Source organism: Caloenas nicobarica, chromosome 21 (genome assembly GCF_036013445.1).
Source record: "Caloenas nicobarica isolate bCalNic1 chromosome 21, bCalNic1.hap1, whole genome shotgun sequence".
NCBI lineage: Eukaryota > Metazoa > Chordata > Aves > Columbiformes > Columbidae > Caloenas > Caloenas nicobarica.
In genome coordinates, this window is record NC_088265.1 from 4,726,074 (window position 1) to 4,742,156 (window position 16,083).

The window sequence follows — 16,083 nt, forward strand, 5'->3', positions numbered from 1 at the left end:
TAGAGAACTTAAAAAGCAGTTTCATTTCCCTCTGGATTGATACTGATTGCATTGCTGGCTTCTCTTAGTCGAGAGAAATCCATCTTTAAAAAAGAAATACAAAAGCCACAGTGTTTTCTTACTGTGCTCGTATATTCAAGTTCGAAAGGAAAATGCAGATCACAATGTTATTCACACCAAAACACTCCCACACTTTTTCAAGTCTTTTGCAAAGCTTTTCCAAAACTGAAGTTATTTACAGGTTGGGTGAACAAAGGGTTGAAACTACGCTTCGTGGTTTGGCCGGGGCAGGACCAGGGAATTCACGCAAGAGGCAAAGGGAGGGCAGCTCCTTCTGCAGCTTGTCCGGTGGCTTCAGCAGAGAGGGCTGGGCTGTCCCCGCTGCTGCTGCTGCATTTTGGCTGAAAACCTGAGGAATGAGGACATTTCTGGGCTGGTTGTGGTTCTGAGAGGCTCTTCAGGGAGCTCAGCCTGGGGTGAGCAGGGGCAGCACAGGTGGCTCTGTGGGGTGGGACTTTGGAGGTGGTTTGAAGCTGCTGGCACCACACCTGAGGCTGCACCTGAAATCCTCTGGAGAGGAATTCCTGGTGCAGGATGGGGCTGCTGCTCCTTTGGAAACGTGGGGACAGTGACATGGCCCTGCGGCCTGTCCGACGTTCGGAGCTCTGGAGCCCTGGGAGATGGACATTGACGAGATCACAGAATCATAGAATCATTTCGGTTGGAAGAGACCTTCAGGATCATCGAGTCCAACCATAATGTAACTCAGGCACTAACCCATGTCTCTAAGAACCTTGTCTACATGCCTTTTAAACCCCTCCAGGGATGGTGACTCCACCATCTTTGTTTCAATTCAGCACAGGCCCAAGGGAACATCGTCATTTTGTGGACTGCAGGGGCCAGAGGAGATGTTTGTGGTCCTGACAACATTTCTCATTGGGATTAATGAATGCAGTAGAATTAGAGCGTGATGGTTTGGAAATGACCACACCTTTGCTTGAAAATTGTCAAGAAACAGAAACGGCAGTCCCTGGGTGACCCGTGCCTACAGTGCGGGACATCTGCTTATGGATTTGCGTTTTATTTCCCGCTGGAATTTTGACTTCAGGAAGGGTGGAGGTTGCTGCTCTACAGGGCCGGGGCCATTGGATTTCATCCCCGTGTGGATGCTTCAAGCTGGATGAGGTCGGGGTTTGACTTTGGCAAACTAAATCAGCAAGAGATTTGTTGTTTGCTTCATGGTGGGCTCTTCTGTGAAGACGTTCCTCGGCAGGGAAGATAATGATGGCAGAACATGCTCAGCAGCTGTGTCTCTTAAGATCAGCCACCCCTTTCATCCATCTTCTTGTCCATCCTAAATGTCCAGAAGATAAACTAGAACAAGCAAAAAAAATTCCCTGCCACCCCACTCTGCTTCATTCTTCTAATTTTTTTTTTTTTAGAATGAAGCAACCAAGTCCATTGACCTCCCTAACTTGCTCTGATTCTAACTATTTAATAATAATAAGGGTTTAGGAAGGGATGGTCTCCAGAACACACACAGGCAGCAGCTGCCTGGAAGCAACACTAAGGAGCTGAGCTGACTCTTCGGTGAGTCTAGACATTGAACGTGCTTTTCCACGAGAGGACCTGAGGTACAGCCTTGAAAAACAGCTTTGTCCTTTCCTCAGAAGTGAACAAGCTGCATGTTGAGAGTTCTCCAGGATGTAAACATGTCAGTCTCTGACAGCAACAGCCGCGCACCAAGAAGAGCATCAATACAAATAAAAGCCATGTCTGGAAGAGGAGATAAAGCAGTCACAGGAGATTGATAGTGCTGCAGGTTCAACACTCAGCTTCTATTTGAGACAGACAAAAATGGTCCCAGTGGGTTCCAGTAGAAACATCTCTGGTAGAAGGAACAAATATTTTATATAAAAGATAAAAGCACGTGTGATGATGTGATATGCTGCTGGCTCCAAAATTCCAAGTGCTGAGAGGAACATTTGCTGAAAGGTGGTTGAAAAGAAACAGTGACACACCTTAAATTCAACATGGTGCAGCTTCATGAAGGTACCTCACGTACCTCAGCTTTTCAAGTCCCGAATTGTTTGTTAATCCTACTAGTTGCAAGAAAGTTTTTAGAGGAACTTGGCTGTTCAGTCACAACATTGGGCCAGGTTTTATGTGCGTGCTTGTTTACTGAAACCTCTGTGAGCTGGGCATCTAAAAATGTCGAAATAAAAAGTAGTAGAAAAAGCAGCTTTCATGCAATTCAAAGAGCATCTCCATCGCCCGTGGTTTGTTGAGGACAAACCAATGTTGGAGAGCGTTTGTCGGGTGTTTGGGCTGTTTCGGTGTCTGTTGGGCTTTGGGCTTTCATGTTCTTGTTGGAATTAAATTTTAACCAAGCGAGGGATAGCTCAGGCACGTACCATGGAGTGTCCCTGGTTAACGCCTTGTGATTTGGGCTGATGCTGCAGTGGTTCCTGTTCCTGGCCCCGATCCCTCCTGCACGTTCGTGCTGGTCCCAGCTGCCTGGTTTTCTGCGGGGTCTTCCTTGGCGCGAGTCTGCAGGGAAGCTCAGGGGCTCGCGTGTGTTGTCTGTGGGTTGAAACATCACAGGAGGAAACAAGTTCAGCATAAAAAAAATCTTTTCATGCTGAGAATATAATCTTTTTGTGGTGACTAAACTTTCTTCCCTAAAGCACGTCCAGAGAAAAGATGGCTGTCAGGAGCCATTCAGCTCAGAGGCAGGACGCGTGGCGTTTGACAGGCGAGCTCTCGGTTTGTTGGCTTTGCAGGAAGCATCTGTGCAGAAAACATGTGAAGGGACCGTGCAACGTACAAACCGGATGGGAATTCAAACCTGAAAAAGCCCGGAAGAATCAAATAAACATAATTTCTACAAATACAGAAGGATGAACTGGAGCATTCAGAGCAGTTGTACGGTCACTTAAGCAAAAAAAATGATTACGGACTAGACAAGTATTGCCCCAGCCCCTTCCCCAGCTCCGTTCCCTTCTCTCAACTCGCTCCAGCACCTCAAGGCCTTTCTTGGCATGAGGGGCCCAAAACTGCCCCCAGGATTGGCGGTTTGGCCTCCCCAGTGCCCAGCACAGGACGGTCACTGCCCTGGGCCTGCTGGCCACACCAGTGCTGGTACCAGCCAGGATGCTGGTGGCCTCTTGGCCACCTGGGCACACACTGGCTCATGTTCAGCCACCGTCACCAACACCCCCAGGCACTTTCCAGCCACTTTTCCCCAGCCTGCAGCGTTCATGGGGTTGTTGTGACCCAAGCGCAGGACCCGGCACTTGGCCTTGTTGAACCTCAGACAATTGGCCTCAGCCCATCGATCCAGCTGGTCCAGACCCCTCTGTAGAGCTTTCCCACCCTCTAATTAAGCTGTTTTGGCCCAGGTGGTTGCATCTTTCCCTCCAGTGCATTCCCCCCAGACCCTGAAATGCCTCCTGAGGGCTCCTCGCAGAATCATAGAATGTCAGGGGTTGGAAGGGACCTCGAAAGCTCATCCAGTGCAACCCCCCCGCCGGAGCAGGAACACCCAGATGAGGTTACACAGGAAGGTGTCCAGGCGGGTTGGAATGTCTGCAGAGAAGGAGACTCCACAGCCTCCCTGGGCAGCCTGGGCCAGGCTCTGGCACCCTCACCGGGAACAAGTTTCTTCTCGTATTCAAGTGGCACCTCCTGTGTTCCAGTTTGCACCCATCGCCCCTTGTCCTCACGGTGGGAACTCACCACCCGTACCGGCGGCGAAAGGCGGTTTGAGGGACCAAACGCTTTTCCCGGGCTCTGGCTGGCCCCCGGCTCCCGCCATGACAGGAACTCCCCAGGTCTGAGGAGACGCTGAACCACAGAGGCTGCTGCTCCGGGCCAACCGGAGGGCGCTGTGCGGGACCCCGCCCGTTCCCTCGGCCCCGCTCCCGGTGACCCCGCCGCCATTTCCCCCTCCCGGCCCGCGCTCCCGCCGCGCCGCCAGGGGGCGCTGTGAGCGGCGCGCGGAGCCCGCCCGTCCCTCTCTGTCGGCGGGGCGGGGCGGGGCGGAGCTCCCGGCGTCGCTCGCTCTCCCGCGCGTGCGTGCCGTGCGTTTGGCGCGCGGCGGCGGAGCGCGGCGGGGGGCGGGGCGGGCGATGGCGGGCGCGGCGGCGGCGGGAGGAGGAGGCGGCGGGGGCGGTGGCGGCGGCGGCGGCGGCGCTGGGCCCGGACCGGTGGCGCAGGGGCTGAAGGAGGCGCTGGTGGAGACGCTGACCGGGATCTTGTGCCCGGTGCAGGCGGTGCGCGCCGCCGCGGAGGAGCAGGTGAAGGTGCTGGAGGTGACGGAGGGTGAGTGAGCGCCGGGCCGCGCTGAGGGGAGCGGAGCGGGGGGGGTCCTGGTGGGGAGAGGCCGCCGCCGCCGCCTTCCCCGAGAGTTTCCCGGTACCGGCCCCTCGTGGCCTCGCGGTGGCCTCGGCCAGAACTTCCAGCTGCAGCTCTGCGGCCGGCGGCGGCTTCTTCTCCACCGGTGCCCGTGGGCAGCCCCGGCCCGGCCGCGGGAGCTCAGCGGCGGCTGCCCCGGGGCTGTTCAGGGCACCGCTCGGCGGTGGGAGGAGAGGGGAGCGGCCGTGGGACTGAGCCCACCGGAGATACACCCCTCTTCTTGTATTCCTCCCTTGAAACCCATCCTTCTGCCCAAGGGCTTGTTGGACCCCTGCTCTTCCCACAGCTCAGCCCACTCACCCACAAGAGACTCCTACCAACTGCAGCAGCTTTGGCTCAGGGGACCCCAGGGAATGGCAGGAAGATGTGCCAGGGGAGAGTCAGCTGGACATGAGGAAAAGGTTCTTCACCCAGAGGTGCTGGACACTGGAACAGGCTCCCCAGGGAGGTGTCCCGGCCCCAACCTGACAGTGTTCAAGAAGAGACTGGACAACGTCCTCAGACACACGGGGTGACCTGTGGGGTGTCCTGTGCAGGGACAGGAGTTGGACTCCATGGTCCTTCTGAGTCTGTCCCAACTCAGGACATTCTTTCATTCTATGCTGTGTGAGGACTGAGCGACTCCGAGCTTGCTCCTGGTAGCTCGCAGAGGGCAGGTGGGTGCGGAACAGCAGGGCTGTTGCTTTGGGGGCTGCTTTATGCCTGAGCTGATGTCTCCAGGTTGCTCACAGGGTGGTTCTGCAGAGCCTTCTTGCTGCCCGGTGTGTGCAGGCCAGTCCCAGTGATCCCCCCACCTCTGGGGTTGTGCCCTCGTGCCCACATCTTGCTGGTTGTTGTCTGTGTGTGGTTTGGTTTGGGTTGAGTGTGGTCAGGATGTAGCTGCACCCTTGTCTTGCGTGAAACTCCAGTGCCAGGGCTCCATTGTCTGTTGTGGAGAGCTGAGGACAAGCGAGACACTGGAGCTGGAGGGCTGAATGATGTCTGAAAAGACAGAGCTTAAAAGAGCAGGTACCCTGAATTCAAATAGTGTCTCTAATTATTACATTACTCATCTGGCCTTTTTATGGTGTCACTAAGCTAGCTCATGCACTCGCTTTTCCTGTGTGGAAGTTACACGCTAAAAAATCTATTGATGGTAACAATTTATTTCACTTCAGCTTAAATTTTCTGACCCATCCCAAAGAACTGGAATCTGTGGAAGCCACTGGAAGATTTACAGTCTGCTGCGATGGGAGCTGGAGAACGTGGCACTGCAGCCCTTGGTCATAAGTTGTACCTGTGGCCTAGCAGCTTGATGGACTGGTTGTTCATGGGCACTCCTGGAAACTTTGCCTTATCTTTATCTGATTGCGCCATTCTGGAAGTGTTTTATGAAGTGTTTTGAATTCTTTCTGCTCTTGAACTCAGAAATGTTATCAAAGGAAGTTCATGGTAAAGAGAAGGAAGGTTTAAGGGCGTGACTGGGTCAAGAATAGTGTTTTGGTAACTTTACACTTTTTAAACTTTTTTATGTTACTTTGGGAATGAGACTGGGGTGATGAAAGGAAGGCAAATTGTTTGGTAAAATGTTTCTTGTTGTGCAGTCCCTTAACTTGAGCTGGTAATGCTCTCAGGTTAAGTCTTCCTTGATGCATTACTGGGAAATCTGTGCTCTTGGAGGTTTTAGTGAGTGATTTGATGGCATTCCAGAGTCTGGAAGTGCGGTGAGGTTCATTGACCCACAGAGCCTTTGCCTTGCAAAGCTGCTACAGTCAGTGTGCTCTCCAGTGGCAACTTTTTTTTCCCCAAACAGTCTGAATCTTACCACAAGAAATATAAATCAAGTTTGTGTCATGGCTTGGGTAACAGATTTCCAGAAAAGAATATTTTTGGGGGGTTATGGATACCCCTAAGGTCCCTTTGAGAGCCCAGGAATGCAACAGAATTGTATTTGGTGGATAACATTAAGGGCAAGAGGAACAGAGTCACCTACACTTCTGGTTTTTTACTATTTTACAAATATCCTACAGTCACCCAATACTGCTCTGCAGTTGCAATCCCAGAACTGCGCAGGTCCGTTCCAGGAGCTGTACCCGTGACCTGGAGGAGGTGACAGAATAAATACCCTGTCCCGCAGGTTGAGGTGACACCAGGCTGGAGGGGAGATGGTTGGCATCTGAGAGGAGCCTCCTGACATTCAGCGAGGACAGATGGCAAGTGGTGCGCATGGGACAGAAAAACCCACTGCTGGGTGCAGGCCGGGCGCTGCCGGGCTGGCGTGCAGCTCTGCGGCAAAGGGCCTGGAAATTCTGGTGGCTGCTGAGCTGGAGAGGGCCAGCAGTGAGCTCTGGGGGCCACCTGCACGAGCGGGGTCCGGCGCAGCGATCAGCATGCATGAGGCCATGTCTAGAATACTTGTCTGGTTTTGCTCCCACTCCCCTAGGAAAGAAAAACCGCAATAAACGGGAGTGAGTTCAGCAAAGGGCCATCAAGTCGCTTGGGGAACTGCAGCACTTACCTCAGCAGGAGATGCTGGAGGAGAGGGGTTTTCCAGTGTGGAGACAAGAGGGTTTTGGGGTTGGATCTGGCAGCAGCTTCTGGTAACTGTGAGGTGGTTGTGAAGACACTGGGGGATGGGAAGGGATGAAGGAAATTGGGCACAAACTGAAGCAAGATGTTCAGGCTTGATATAAGGAGAGGTTTTTTTCACTGTGAGGAGAGCCAGGCTTTGGAGTCTGGAGAAGCTGTGCTGTTTCCATCCACGAGTATCTCCAAGAGCTGCCTAGAAAATGCTCTGAGCAACCTGATCTGATGCTGCTTTGATCGCAGGGCTTGGCCTGGAGACCTTGTGAGGTCTCTTTCAGCTGATTTATTTTATGCTTCTGTGGTTCCTCCTCTTGTCCTAGTCAAGCGGCATGGGAAGAACAAACTATATTCTCCTTTCTGTGCTATATTCACCTTTCTGTGCTGTCTTTGGGATGGAGAAACTTGCAGAAACCAAGAGGAGGAGCTATAGGAATAGTGTTTGCTGACACCATATTATTGAGGTAAAGAAATGTTGTATCATTAAGCAGTGTAAAGAAGATGCTGAAAGTAAAAGTGAGACCAGCAGAAAAGTGCACAAGTATTGGCATTTTTAATGAAAAATAAATGAAAGTAGGCAAAAAAAGATTAATTCTTTGTGTTGGTGTTGACTCGCTGCGTTGAAGGGCATCTACAGGAGACACACTGGAGAATCCACGTCAAGTTGAAGTGTGAGTAGAAGCAGCTTCACTTGCCAGTTTACCTTAAACAGCAAGTGCTACAGGATGGATCTCCAAGAGTTTTAAAGGGACTCAAACGTTAAATTACTGTGCTACGAATTGTGCTGTAAAACTTGCCACTTAAAGTCACTGAGGTACCAGAGAAATGTGAACTGGTAACACGGGACAACTCTTAGTGGGGGCTCCGAGGTGAGGAGCAGAGGGTGAATACTGAGGTTGTCACAGGTGAGTCGCTGTGGCTCTTGCACTGGCTGCAGTGGTTAAAATGGTGTCAAGAGTTGGAATGAGGAGAGCTGGCTACATGAGGTGGTTGTGGCAGCGTCGATCTATGCTTGGTAGAAGAGCTCTTTGAAGGAGCCCCAGGGCTGCCAAAAAGCTTGTAGAAAATTCCCTAAATGAACCTTTTTGGAGAAACCAAAGTGCTGGGGACAGCTCTTGAATTAATAACTGATTTAAAAGCTTGAAGACAAGAGGTACGAGTGACGGATCATGTTTCGCGCTGCGGGGAGGTAATCGAGAGTCCCACGTGAAGCTGGACTGCTCAGCATGTCCGTAAATGATGTGGAAAAAAGTGGGTAGCGCTGTGACAAAGCTGCTGATAGTGCTGGGCTGCTCAGCCTGGCTGGAGCGAGAATCGCTGGCAAAAACTGCAGAACAATTTCACGAGGGTGAGTTCAGTGTGCAAATAGGTCACTCTTGGTCAGCAAAGTAGTGCTCAGAGAGGAGGAGACAGCCCAGATGATACCTTAAAAAATAACAGGCTGTGCTAACTATCGCCATCGGGGGAAGAAATCTCATTGTTGGTGCGAGTTTCCTGAAAATGCCCATTCACTGCTCTGCCATGCTCAGAAAGCCAAATGGACCGTTAAGGAGGGAACGGAGAACAAAGCGCGACATAAATTCCTTCTGCTTCTGCAGTCCGAGTGCTGCATACATTACTGGCCTGCTGCTCGCTGGAGGGATAAAGCGGGGCAGGAAAAATGCAGCACAGAGACATTCACAGAGGTGTGGAAAAGCTGCTGTTCTGAGAAGGAGCGAATACATTGGCTTTTCTGCCTGGGAAAGAGTTATTGGAGATGGAGGCTCTAAAATAGTAAGTGACAGAGAAGGTGAGTGAGGAGTGATTATTTGCGACTTTGCATGAAGCTCAGGTCAGATGAGAATTAATCTGAAACAAGTAGAAGGAAGTAGGTTGTTTCCCCAGCGTGCAAACAATGGAGCTCGTCACTGCTGGATGTGAGCTGTAGAAATGGTTTCAAAATGTTCTGACATTCCTGAAGGGAAAAAAAAAAAGCACTAAGACCCATTAAAGGCGCTGGTCGGATACAGCAGCTGCTTCAGGAGGTTCCGAAGGCCAGCGTTCCCCAGGGCTGTGCTGGGAAGCGTTGCTTTGCCCTCACCGCTTTCCTTAAGCTGCTCCCAGGTGGGTTGTGTAACATGGTTAAGCCGATCCCAGGTTCCAGTATAAGTTGGGGAATGACTTATTAGAGAGCAGTGTAGGGGAAAGGGAGCTGGGGGTCCTGGGGACAGCAGGGTGACCATGAGCCAGCACTGGGCCCTTGTGGCCAGGAAGGGCAATGGGACCTGGGGGGGATTAGAAAGGGGTGGTCAGTAGGTCAGAGAGGTTCTCCTGCCCCTCTGCTCTGCCATGGTGAGACCTCATCTGGAATATTGTGTCCAGTTCTGGCCCCTCAGTTCCAGCAGGACAGGGAACTGCTGGAGAGAGTCCAGCGCAGCCACGGAGATGCTGAAGGGAGTGGAGCATCTCCCGTGTGAGGAAAGGCTGAGGAGCTGGGGCTCTGGAGCTGGAGGAGACTGAGGGGTGACTCATTCATGGGGATCAATATGGAAAGGGGGAGTGTCAGGAGGATGGAGCCAGGCACTTCTGGGTGACAACCAGTGATAGGACAAGGGGCAGCGGGTACAAACTGGAACACAGGAGGTTCCATTTAAATATGAGAAGAAACTTCTTCCTGGTGAGGGTGCCACAGCCTGGCCCAGGCTGCCCAGGGAGGCCGTGGAGTCTCCTTCTCTGCAGACATTCCAACCCGCCTGGACACCTTCTGTGTAACCTCATCTGGGTGTTCCTGCTCCGTGTTGGGATTGCACTGGATGAGCTTTCGAGGTCCCTTCCGATCCCTGACATCCTGCGATTCTGTGATCCAGCGGTTTGCTCTCCCCTGCGCGGGTGCCCGCTCTGTTCCCTGCAGGGTTTAGCCGGGTGGAGATGGTTCAGGTGTTTGTGAGGGTGCAGCAGAGCTCTCAGAAGCGGTTCCTGGTGGATCTGGCAGGGGGTTGTCCAAAGGGATGGGTGGAAATGCAGTTGGGGCTGAGCCTCTGGAACAGGCTGGGATGTCCAAGAGGAGCCTCCTGCCCGACTCGAGAGAGCTGTTCTGGAGGAATATGGGACGTCACCTCTCAGTAAGGACAGTTTCTTCCTGCCACGTTGCCCTTTAGCACCGAGCTGGACTCAGTTCTGACCCACTTCAACCAGGCGGGATGTGAAATGCAAGGATTCAGTTGAAACTCTTGCTTGCTTGTTCTTCCCTCCTTGCTTAATACTATTTTTTTTCGTTTGGTCCAGCTTAATTTCTCAAAAAAAGTTGGGAGTGAACAGGTAGTAGGTTATGTAAACTGGTTATGATAGGGCTTGGTCGTGAAGGAGAATTGGATTTCACTAACGTGAAGGTTAATGGAGAGAGGAGAAGCAGAGCTGGGACAAAATGTGTTTGCGAAGTGTTCCCTAGGCCAGGCTCTTCATTAAAAGTTTCTAATCTTTTGGGTTTATAGACTTTATCTTGGGAAGATGCTTCTGATATCTCAGATCCGCAAAACATGAGTGGAGGAAGCACTTAGGAAGATACATATTTGAACTGCAGTTGCCCATGATAAAAATAGAAGGTTTCCCCAACTGGGAAAAGAACGATAATAAAGCAATTCTTTGAGAAAAGAAGAGCCAGTGAGCTGTACAGCCACCAGTGTCATTTCAATCCCTGCAAGGATTCTTGGACCTGCTCATTAAACAGCTTGCCAGTGTCTATAACATAAGAAGATAAGTAGATGCTACACAGCTGAAATACAGTTTTATATGATCTGTTCTCGGTAAATCCAGCTAAGTTTTGTTTGATGGGAGAGCTGGCTTATTGCTTAAACAAGCAAGTGTGGTGTATGAATGGTCTGAGTTCAGTAGGGTTCCTGATATGAATTTGCCACAATAGTTGTTTATCAGTTAAGAACATGCAGTTTTGTAGTATTTTGAGATACACAGTTGGTCGAAAACCTGTGTGTAGAGTTGTTAGCGGTAGCTCATTGTGAAATCCAAGGGGCTTATAAGACAAAGCTCTTGGTCGCCTCTGGTTGATTAACGACGGCACCGCAATCTGCTTGGAGAGCAGAATTGAAAAGATGTTGGAAAATTGGAGAGATGACCTGAAATAATTGAAACTAAATTCTGTAAATCAGTTGTGGAGTACCATACATGAAGAAAATATCAAAAGCATATATGCAGCCAGATTTAAAGATTGTAAAATAGAGTCAGTGAGTTGCAACTATGTGAAGCCGTTGCATTTATTCTGGCTTCTTAGATCATTTATACCCATTAAAAACATGGCTGAAAAGCAGGGCAGTATTAAAGTCTGGAATATTGCAGACAGCTAGAAGAATAATTCCAGTTACTGTTAAGAGGAATATTATGTTAAGTCCGTCTCAGAATGAGACTCCCTGCTTTTGCAGCTGGGATAAGAGGATCTTTTTCTTCACTTTTTAAAATGCAGATCTGTGAGAAAGGGTTGGAGGAACCGGGCATGTTCAGTGTGATCATGGGACAGTGAGAGGTAATTATCTTCCAACCCAGAAAAGCTTCTTACAAGTAAGGGGGATATTAGGAGAAACTCGGATCACCACACTTGTGAACACTGAAATGTGCTGCTAATAAAATTGCAGAACTCTTTTTCAGAAGCATTTTCATTACATTTTTGTCAGCATTTTTGTCCTGTCCGGGGGAGTCAGGTGGTGCTCGCGGGACCTCAGGGCAGAGATTTCTAGAACTAAACTCTCCCAAATGCATTTCTTAAACAGACTCGCCAAGTTAAACGAAGGGCTTAGTACAGTTATCAGCTACCCGAAACATAAAGTCATAATTTTAAGCAAATTTACCAAAGCGTATTAATATACCATACCAGAACAGCTGCTCTGCCTGCTTTTTCCTTCCTGTGCTCAGTCATCAACAGAATTGGTAAAAGCGTTTTAATTTTGCCTTTGTTACAGAACTCGCTTGGCAACTATGAAAAGCTCTTGCTTTTTCTGGTCCAATTTTGCACTAGAGAAGGTCCCACGGCCCCAACGGTTGCACAGGACTTTCTGGTCTGGGTGCTCGGGAAGGCGCTCGGTGTGTTCTGAGCTGCCTCGGGGCATGTTTTGCGATATAAGATGCTGAGGAAATAAATGAAGTTTGTGCAGGGAGCACAGCGGAGAATTAAAGCTCGTGATTCATTTGAGTAGCTGCGCTTTGGAATTGTCTCCTTCTTCCCACATATGAGTCATTCAATTGGTGTGATGTCTTTCTCCAAAAATCTTGATGAGTTTTGCTGTGTGGGAAATAAAAGTTATGATCCAAACTTTTTTTTTTCTTCTTGCAGAATTTGGTGTTCATTTAGCAGAACTGACTGTAGATCCCCAGGGAGCTCTGGCCATCCGTCAGGTGAGTTTACCTGGAACTGTAGAAAGAATTTTGACAGTGGTTTCCTTGGTTATTAAAGTATTCTCTTGTGTTTCTAGGTGAAAAATTAGAGGTAGCTTTCCATTACTGCTTCTCCATTGTCTGTTACATTTCTCTAGAGCTGTCACTGTCTCTTCCAATATTGTTCAGGTGTTATAAACTTACCTTTTTTGAAAATAGTGCTTTTTGGACTGTATAAACTGGTGCTGAGACAGCGCTGTGCTGGGAGTGGGCACAACTTCTTAGGTGGACGACTACATCAGCAAGCAGAAGTTGATTTGTCTTTGCAGCAGCTTTTTCTGTAGGTATTTTCTCCTTGAAAAGGAAATTTAGGTTCTGTATTTCTTTGGTTACCATGTGGCCCATATCTTATGCCCTTTTGGGGAAATAAAGCTGCTGCCTCATATGAGTGCCGCACAGACCATCATTGCCCCATGATTCGCCATCAGTTCATCTTTTTACTGCAGTCACTTTTTTTTGGGGGGGGTCCGTTTCACAAAGATTTTTGTGTTTTTGGCGAGCCCTGTCACCCTTCTAAAAGCAGCACGATGGGAATGGAGACTGGGCGAACGGGTCAGGGTGACGCCGTGGTCGCAAGTTTTGTTCCTGATCCTTGGCCTCTCTCCTCATCCAGCTGGCATCAGTCATTCTCAAACAGTATGTGGAAACTCACTGGTGTTCGCAGTCCGAAAAGTTTAGACCTCCAGAGACCACAGAAAGGGTAAGGTTTGGTTTCACGTCGTCTCCACCGAGGCATTTTATCAGTCATAGTATATTCATTTTGTTTTGGTTTGAAAAGTGTCAGTGCCCTTGTGTATTATGAGAATTAATGGCTTCAGTTAAAGTTTGCTGACGTTTTCCATTTGGAAAATCTGTTTTCAGTTGCTTAAAACAACACTAGGCTTGAGAAGCTTTGGCTAATTTCTGCAGGAAAAGTTCAGCCGTGATGTTTCTGCTGCTTTAAAGAGCAAGACTAGAAAAAAGCTGCTCTGTCAGTTTCACAAATGCTGATTCTGGCAGTCCTTTTTCAGAGATTTGCTAAATCTTGTGTTTTTCAGCTTGGGACTTCAAGACTATTTTCCCATGACAAATTTCAGTTTAAAGCTCTGCTGGATTTCATTAAAAATCTGTTCAGTAGGAGTATGTAACAGCTAAAATGTCCAGAGATTCCGGCCCTTGGCCACTTTGTTGACTGGACCATCTCTTGCACCTGGGGCAGGATTGATCCCATCCACACACAGCTGCTTGAAATAACCTTGTGAATTATGCCCCACAAGTGCAGCCTTTTTCTTCCTGTGCCTTCAGGGTTGGGTGACTAGTTCCCGTTTACTAAAATCTTCCAAAGTAAGCAAACGTAGTCCCTGGGCTGGAGTTGGGATTTCTCTCCGCTCACCCTGGATGTCTCCCATGGAGATATCTACATCCGATCGAATTGTAGCTGTGAGCTGTTCGTTGTGCGCTTGGCCAAGTGCTCTGTGTGAGAAAGTCCTGCCCTGTTTCCCCAAAAAATAAGACAGGGTATTACACAATTTTTGCTCCAAAAGATGCTGACTTTTTACATGTATAGCTGCCTGAACACTGTTTAAATTGATTTTTTTTAATTAACTGTAACTAGGGCTTATTTTTGATTTTGAGCATCCTCAAAAATCCTGAAAAATCATGCTAGGGCTTATTTTTGGGCAAGGGCTTATTTTGGGGGAAACAGGGTACATTACAACACACTGTGCATTAAAAAATTACAGGGTGTACTGTGCAAGGTTTTGTTGTCTCATGAGTGTCCATTTTGTAAAACCGATGTTGAATCAATATCAGGATACAGTCATAGGTTGGTTGGTTTTTTTTTTTTTTATTAAATTGTTTTATGACTGGGAATCTGTTTTTCTAAACCACATTATTCTCTACAGGCAAAAGTTGCTATTAGGGAGCTCCTGCCCAACGGGCTGAGAGAATCGATCAGCAAAGTGCGCTCGAGCGTCGCGTACGCGGTTTCAGCGATTGCCCACTGGGACTGGCCCGAAGCCTGGCCGGAGCTTTTCAATCTCTTGATGGAGATGCTGGTGAGCGGAGACGTGAACGCCGTGCACGGAGCCATGAGGGTGCTGACAGGTATGTGTGTGCCCAAGCTCTGGCGTAGGAACAGTTTAGGCTTTTCCTTACCTTAGTATCCTATCGCTTTCCACTCCAATTGGAGAAATTGGGATTTGCTGCATCTGCTGGGCGTGGTGTCCGTCAGTTCCTGTTGAACTGAATGCTCAGTAGATTTTGTGAAGGCTGAGGAAGGAGTTTCTGTGCCACAGGTTATAGCTCGGAAGGAACTTCGATTGCAAACCTCTGTTTTCCAAATAGCTGCAGTTTTTAGTGTGATATGTTTCTGTTTGCCCGCAAGGTTTGCCATGTTGACACTGGTCTAGTCAAGCACGAATCAATGTGTTTCCAATACGTCGTGAGTGTTTCCCAAAGATTGTGGTGTTGCTGTTGCCTGGAAATTTGTTTTCTTATAAGAACTTCCCTTCTTTTTCAATTTTCTAGAGTTTACGCGGGAAGTAACAGACACGCAGATGCCACTTGTTGCTCCTGTCATTCTTCCAGAGATGTACAAAATCTTCACAATGGCAGAGGTATGATCTTCACTATTAAGTTGGTACTGAATGGCATTAGTGGGAATTTTTCCTGGAGCAGAGAAACTCCAGATGTAAAGGTTAAGCTGTAGTATCACTTAAAGAATTTTCTTGATGGTGTGATAGTTGATGGCATCTAATGTTTCAACAGAAATGTTGAAGCCACTGATAAAATCAGAATCAAGTTAAAGCAAAAATAAATACAATTAAAAGAGAATTAAAGGAAATAAAAGTACGTTGTGTTCCTGATCTATGATTTAAACTTTTTTCTAGGTGTACGGTATTCGCACAAGGTCACGTGCAGTGGAGATATTTACCACGTGTGCCCACATGATCTGTAACATGGAGGAACTGGAAAAGGCAAGAATTTAACTTACCCTATATCATACATTGAATTCCAGCTGAGTGAGGTTCTAAATAATTGTTAGTATGAAAATGAAATGTTGGGAGAATTATATAATCTGTCAGCTGTAATTCCAGGGGAAAGGGTGTAATTTAACGCACGTAAAGTAGCTCACTCCCTCCTTTACGTGCCTGCCTTGATACTGGGACTTGGTTTCCATAACTCAGTTTGTGATATATCAACAGCCGTGCTTGTGACAGCTCAGGGAAGGGGGAGTCGTGGGGAGGAGGTCGTGTATCGGATCATCCCTTTGTTTGGAAACACCTGTTGTTGCTCCCAGTCTCCAGGTGCACTGTGTGCTCTGGGCCTTGCGCGAGGCATTGGTTACAATCCTGGAATGTCAGCAGTTGCTGTAGCGTGCGTGTCAGACTTTTGTTCCTAAACAGGGGCTGGGAACTAAACCAACCCAAATTTTAGAAGAAAAGCTCTTAAGGAAAAAAAACCTGTGCAATTAAGCAGTTTTATACACAAGTCTCCTGTCTGGTTCTGAGCACATCTGCGTTTTATACGGCCTTTGTCAAGTGGGTTTCCCAGCACTCCCCAGACAATAAATAATTCTTTTTAACTTTTTAGGGATGGGGGTAGGAAAGGGTGACTCTCAACCTTGTGGCTGGTTGGTGCTGAGTGGCTCTATCTGCTGTTTCCTCCCTGTTTGCACAGGGAACAATTCAGTGCAGACTTTTGCGG

General features: G+C 48.7%; 1 protein-coding gene across 1 annotated transcript in view; it reads left to right on the top strand.

Moving 5' to 3' along the window:
* Positions 1-4,130: 4,130 nt before the first annotated feature.
* The window catches only part of IPO9 (importin 9), a 33,198-nt gene continuing 21,245 nt past the window's right edge, over positions 4,131-16,083 (top strand). Inside the window, exons 1-6 of the mRNA XM_065649352.1 lie at positions 4,131-4,323; positions 12,296-12,357; positions 13,010-13,096; positions 14,280-14,481; positions 14,905-14,993; positions 15,267-15,353. Of these exons, the coding sequence (XP_065505424.1) occupies positions 4,131-4,323; positions 12,296-12,357; positions 13,010-13,096; positions 14,280-14,481; positions 14,905-14,993; positions 15,267-15,353 (720 nt within the window). The remainder of the gene's footprint in view (positions 4,324-12,295; positions 12,358-13,009; positions 13,097-14,279; positions 14,482-14,904; positions 14,994-15,266; positions 15,354-16,083) is intronic.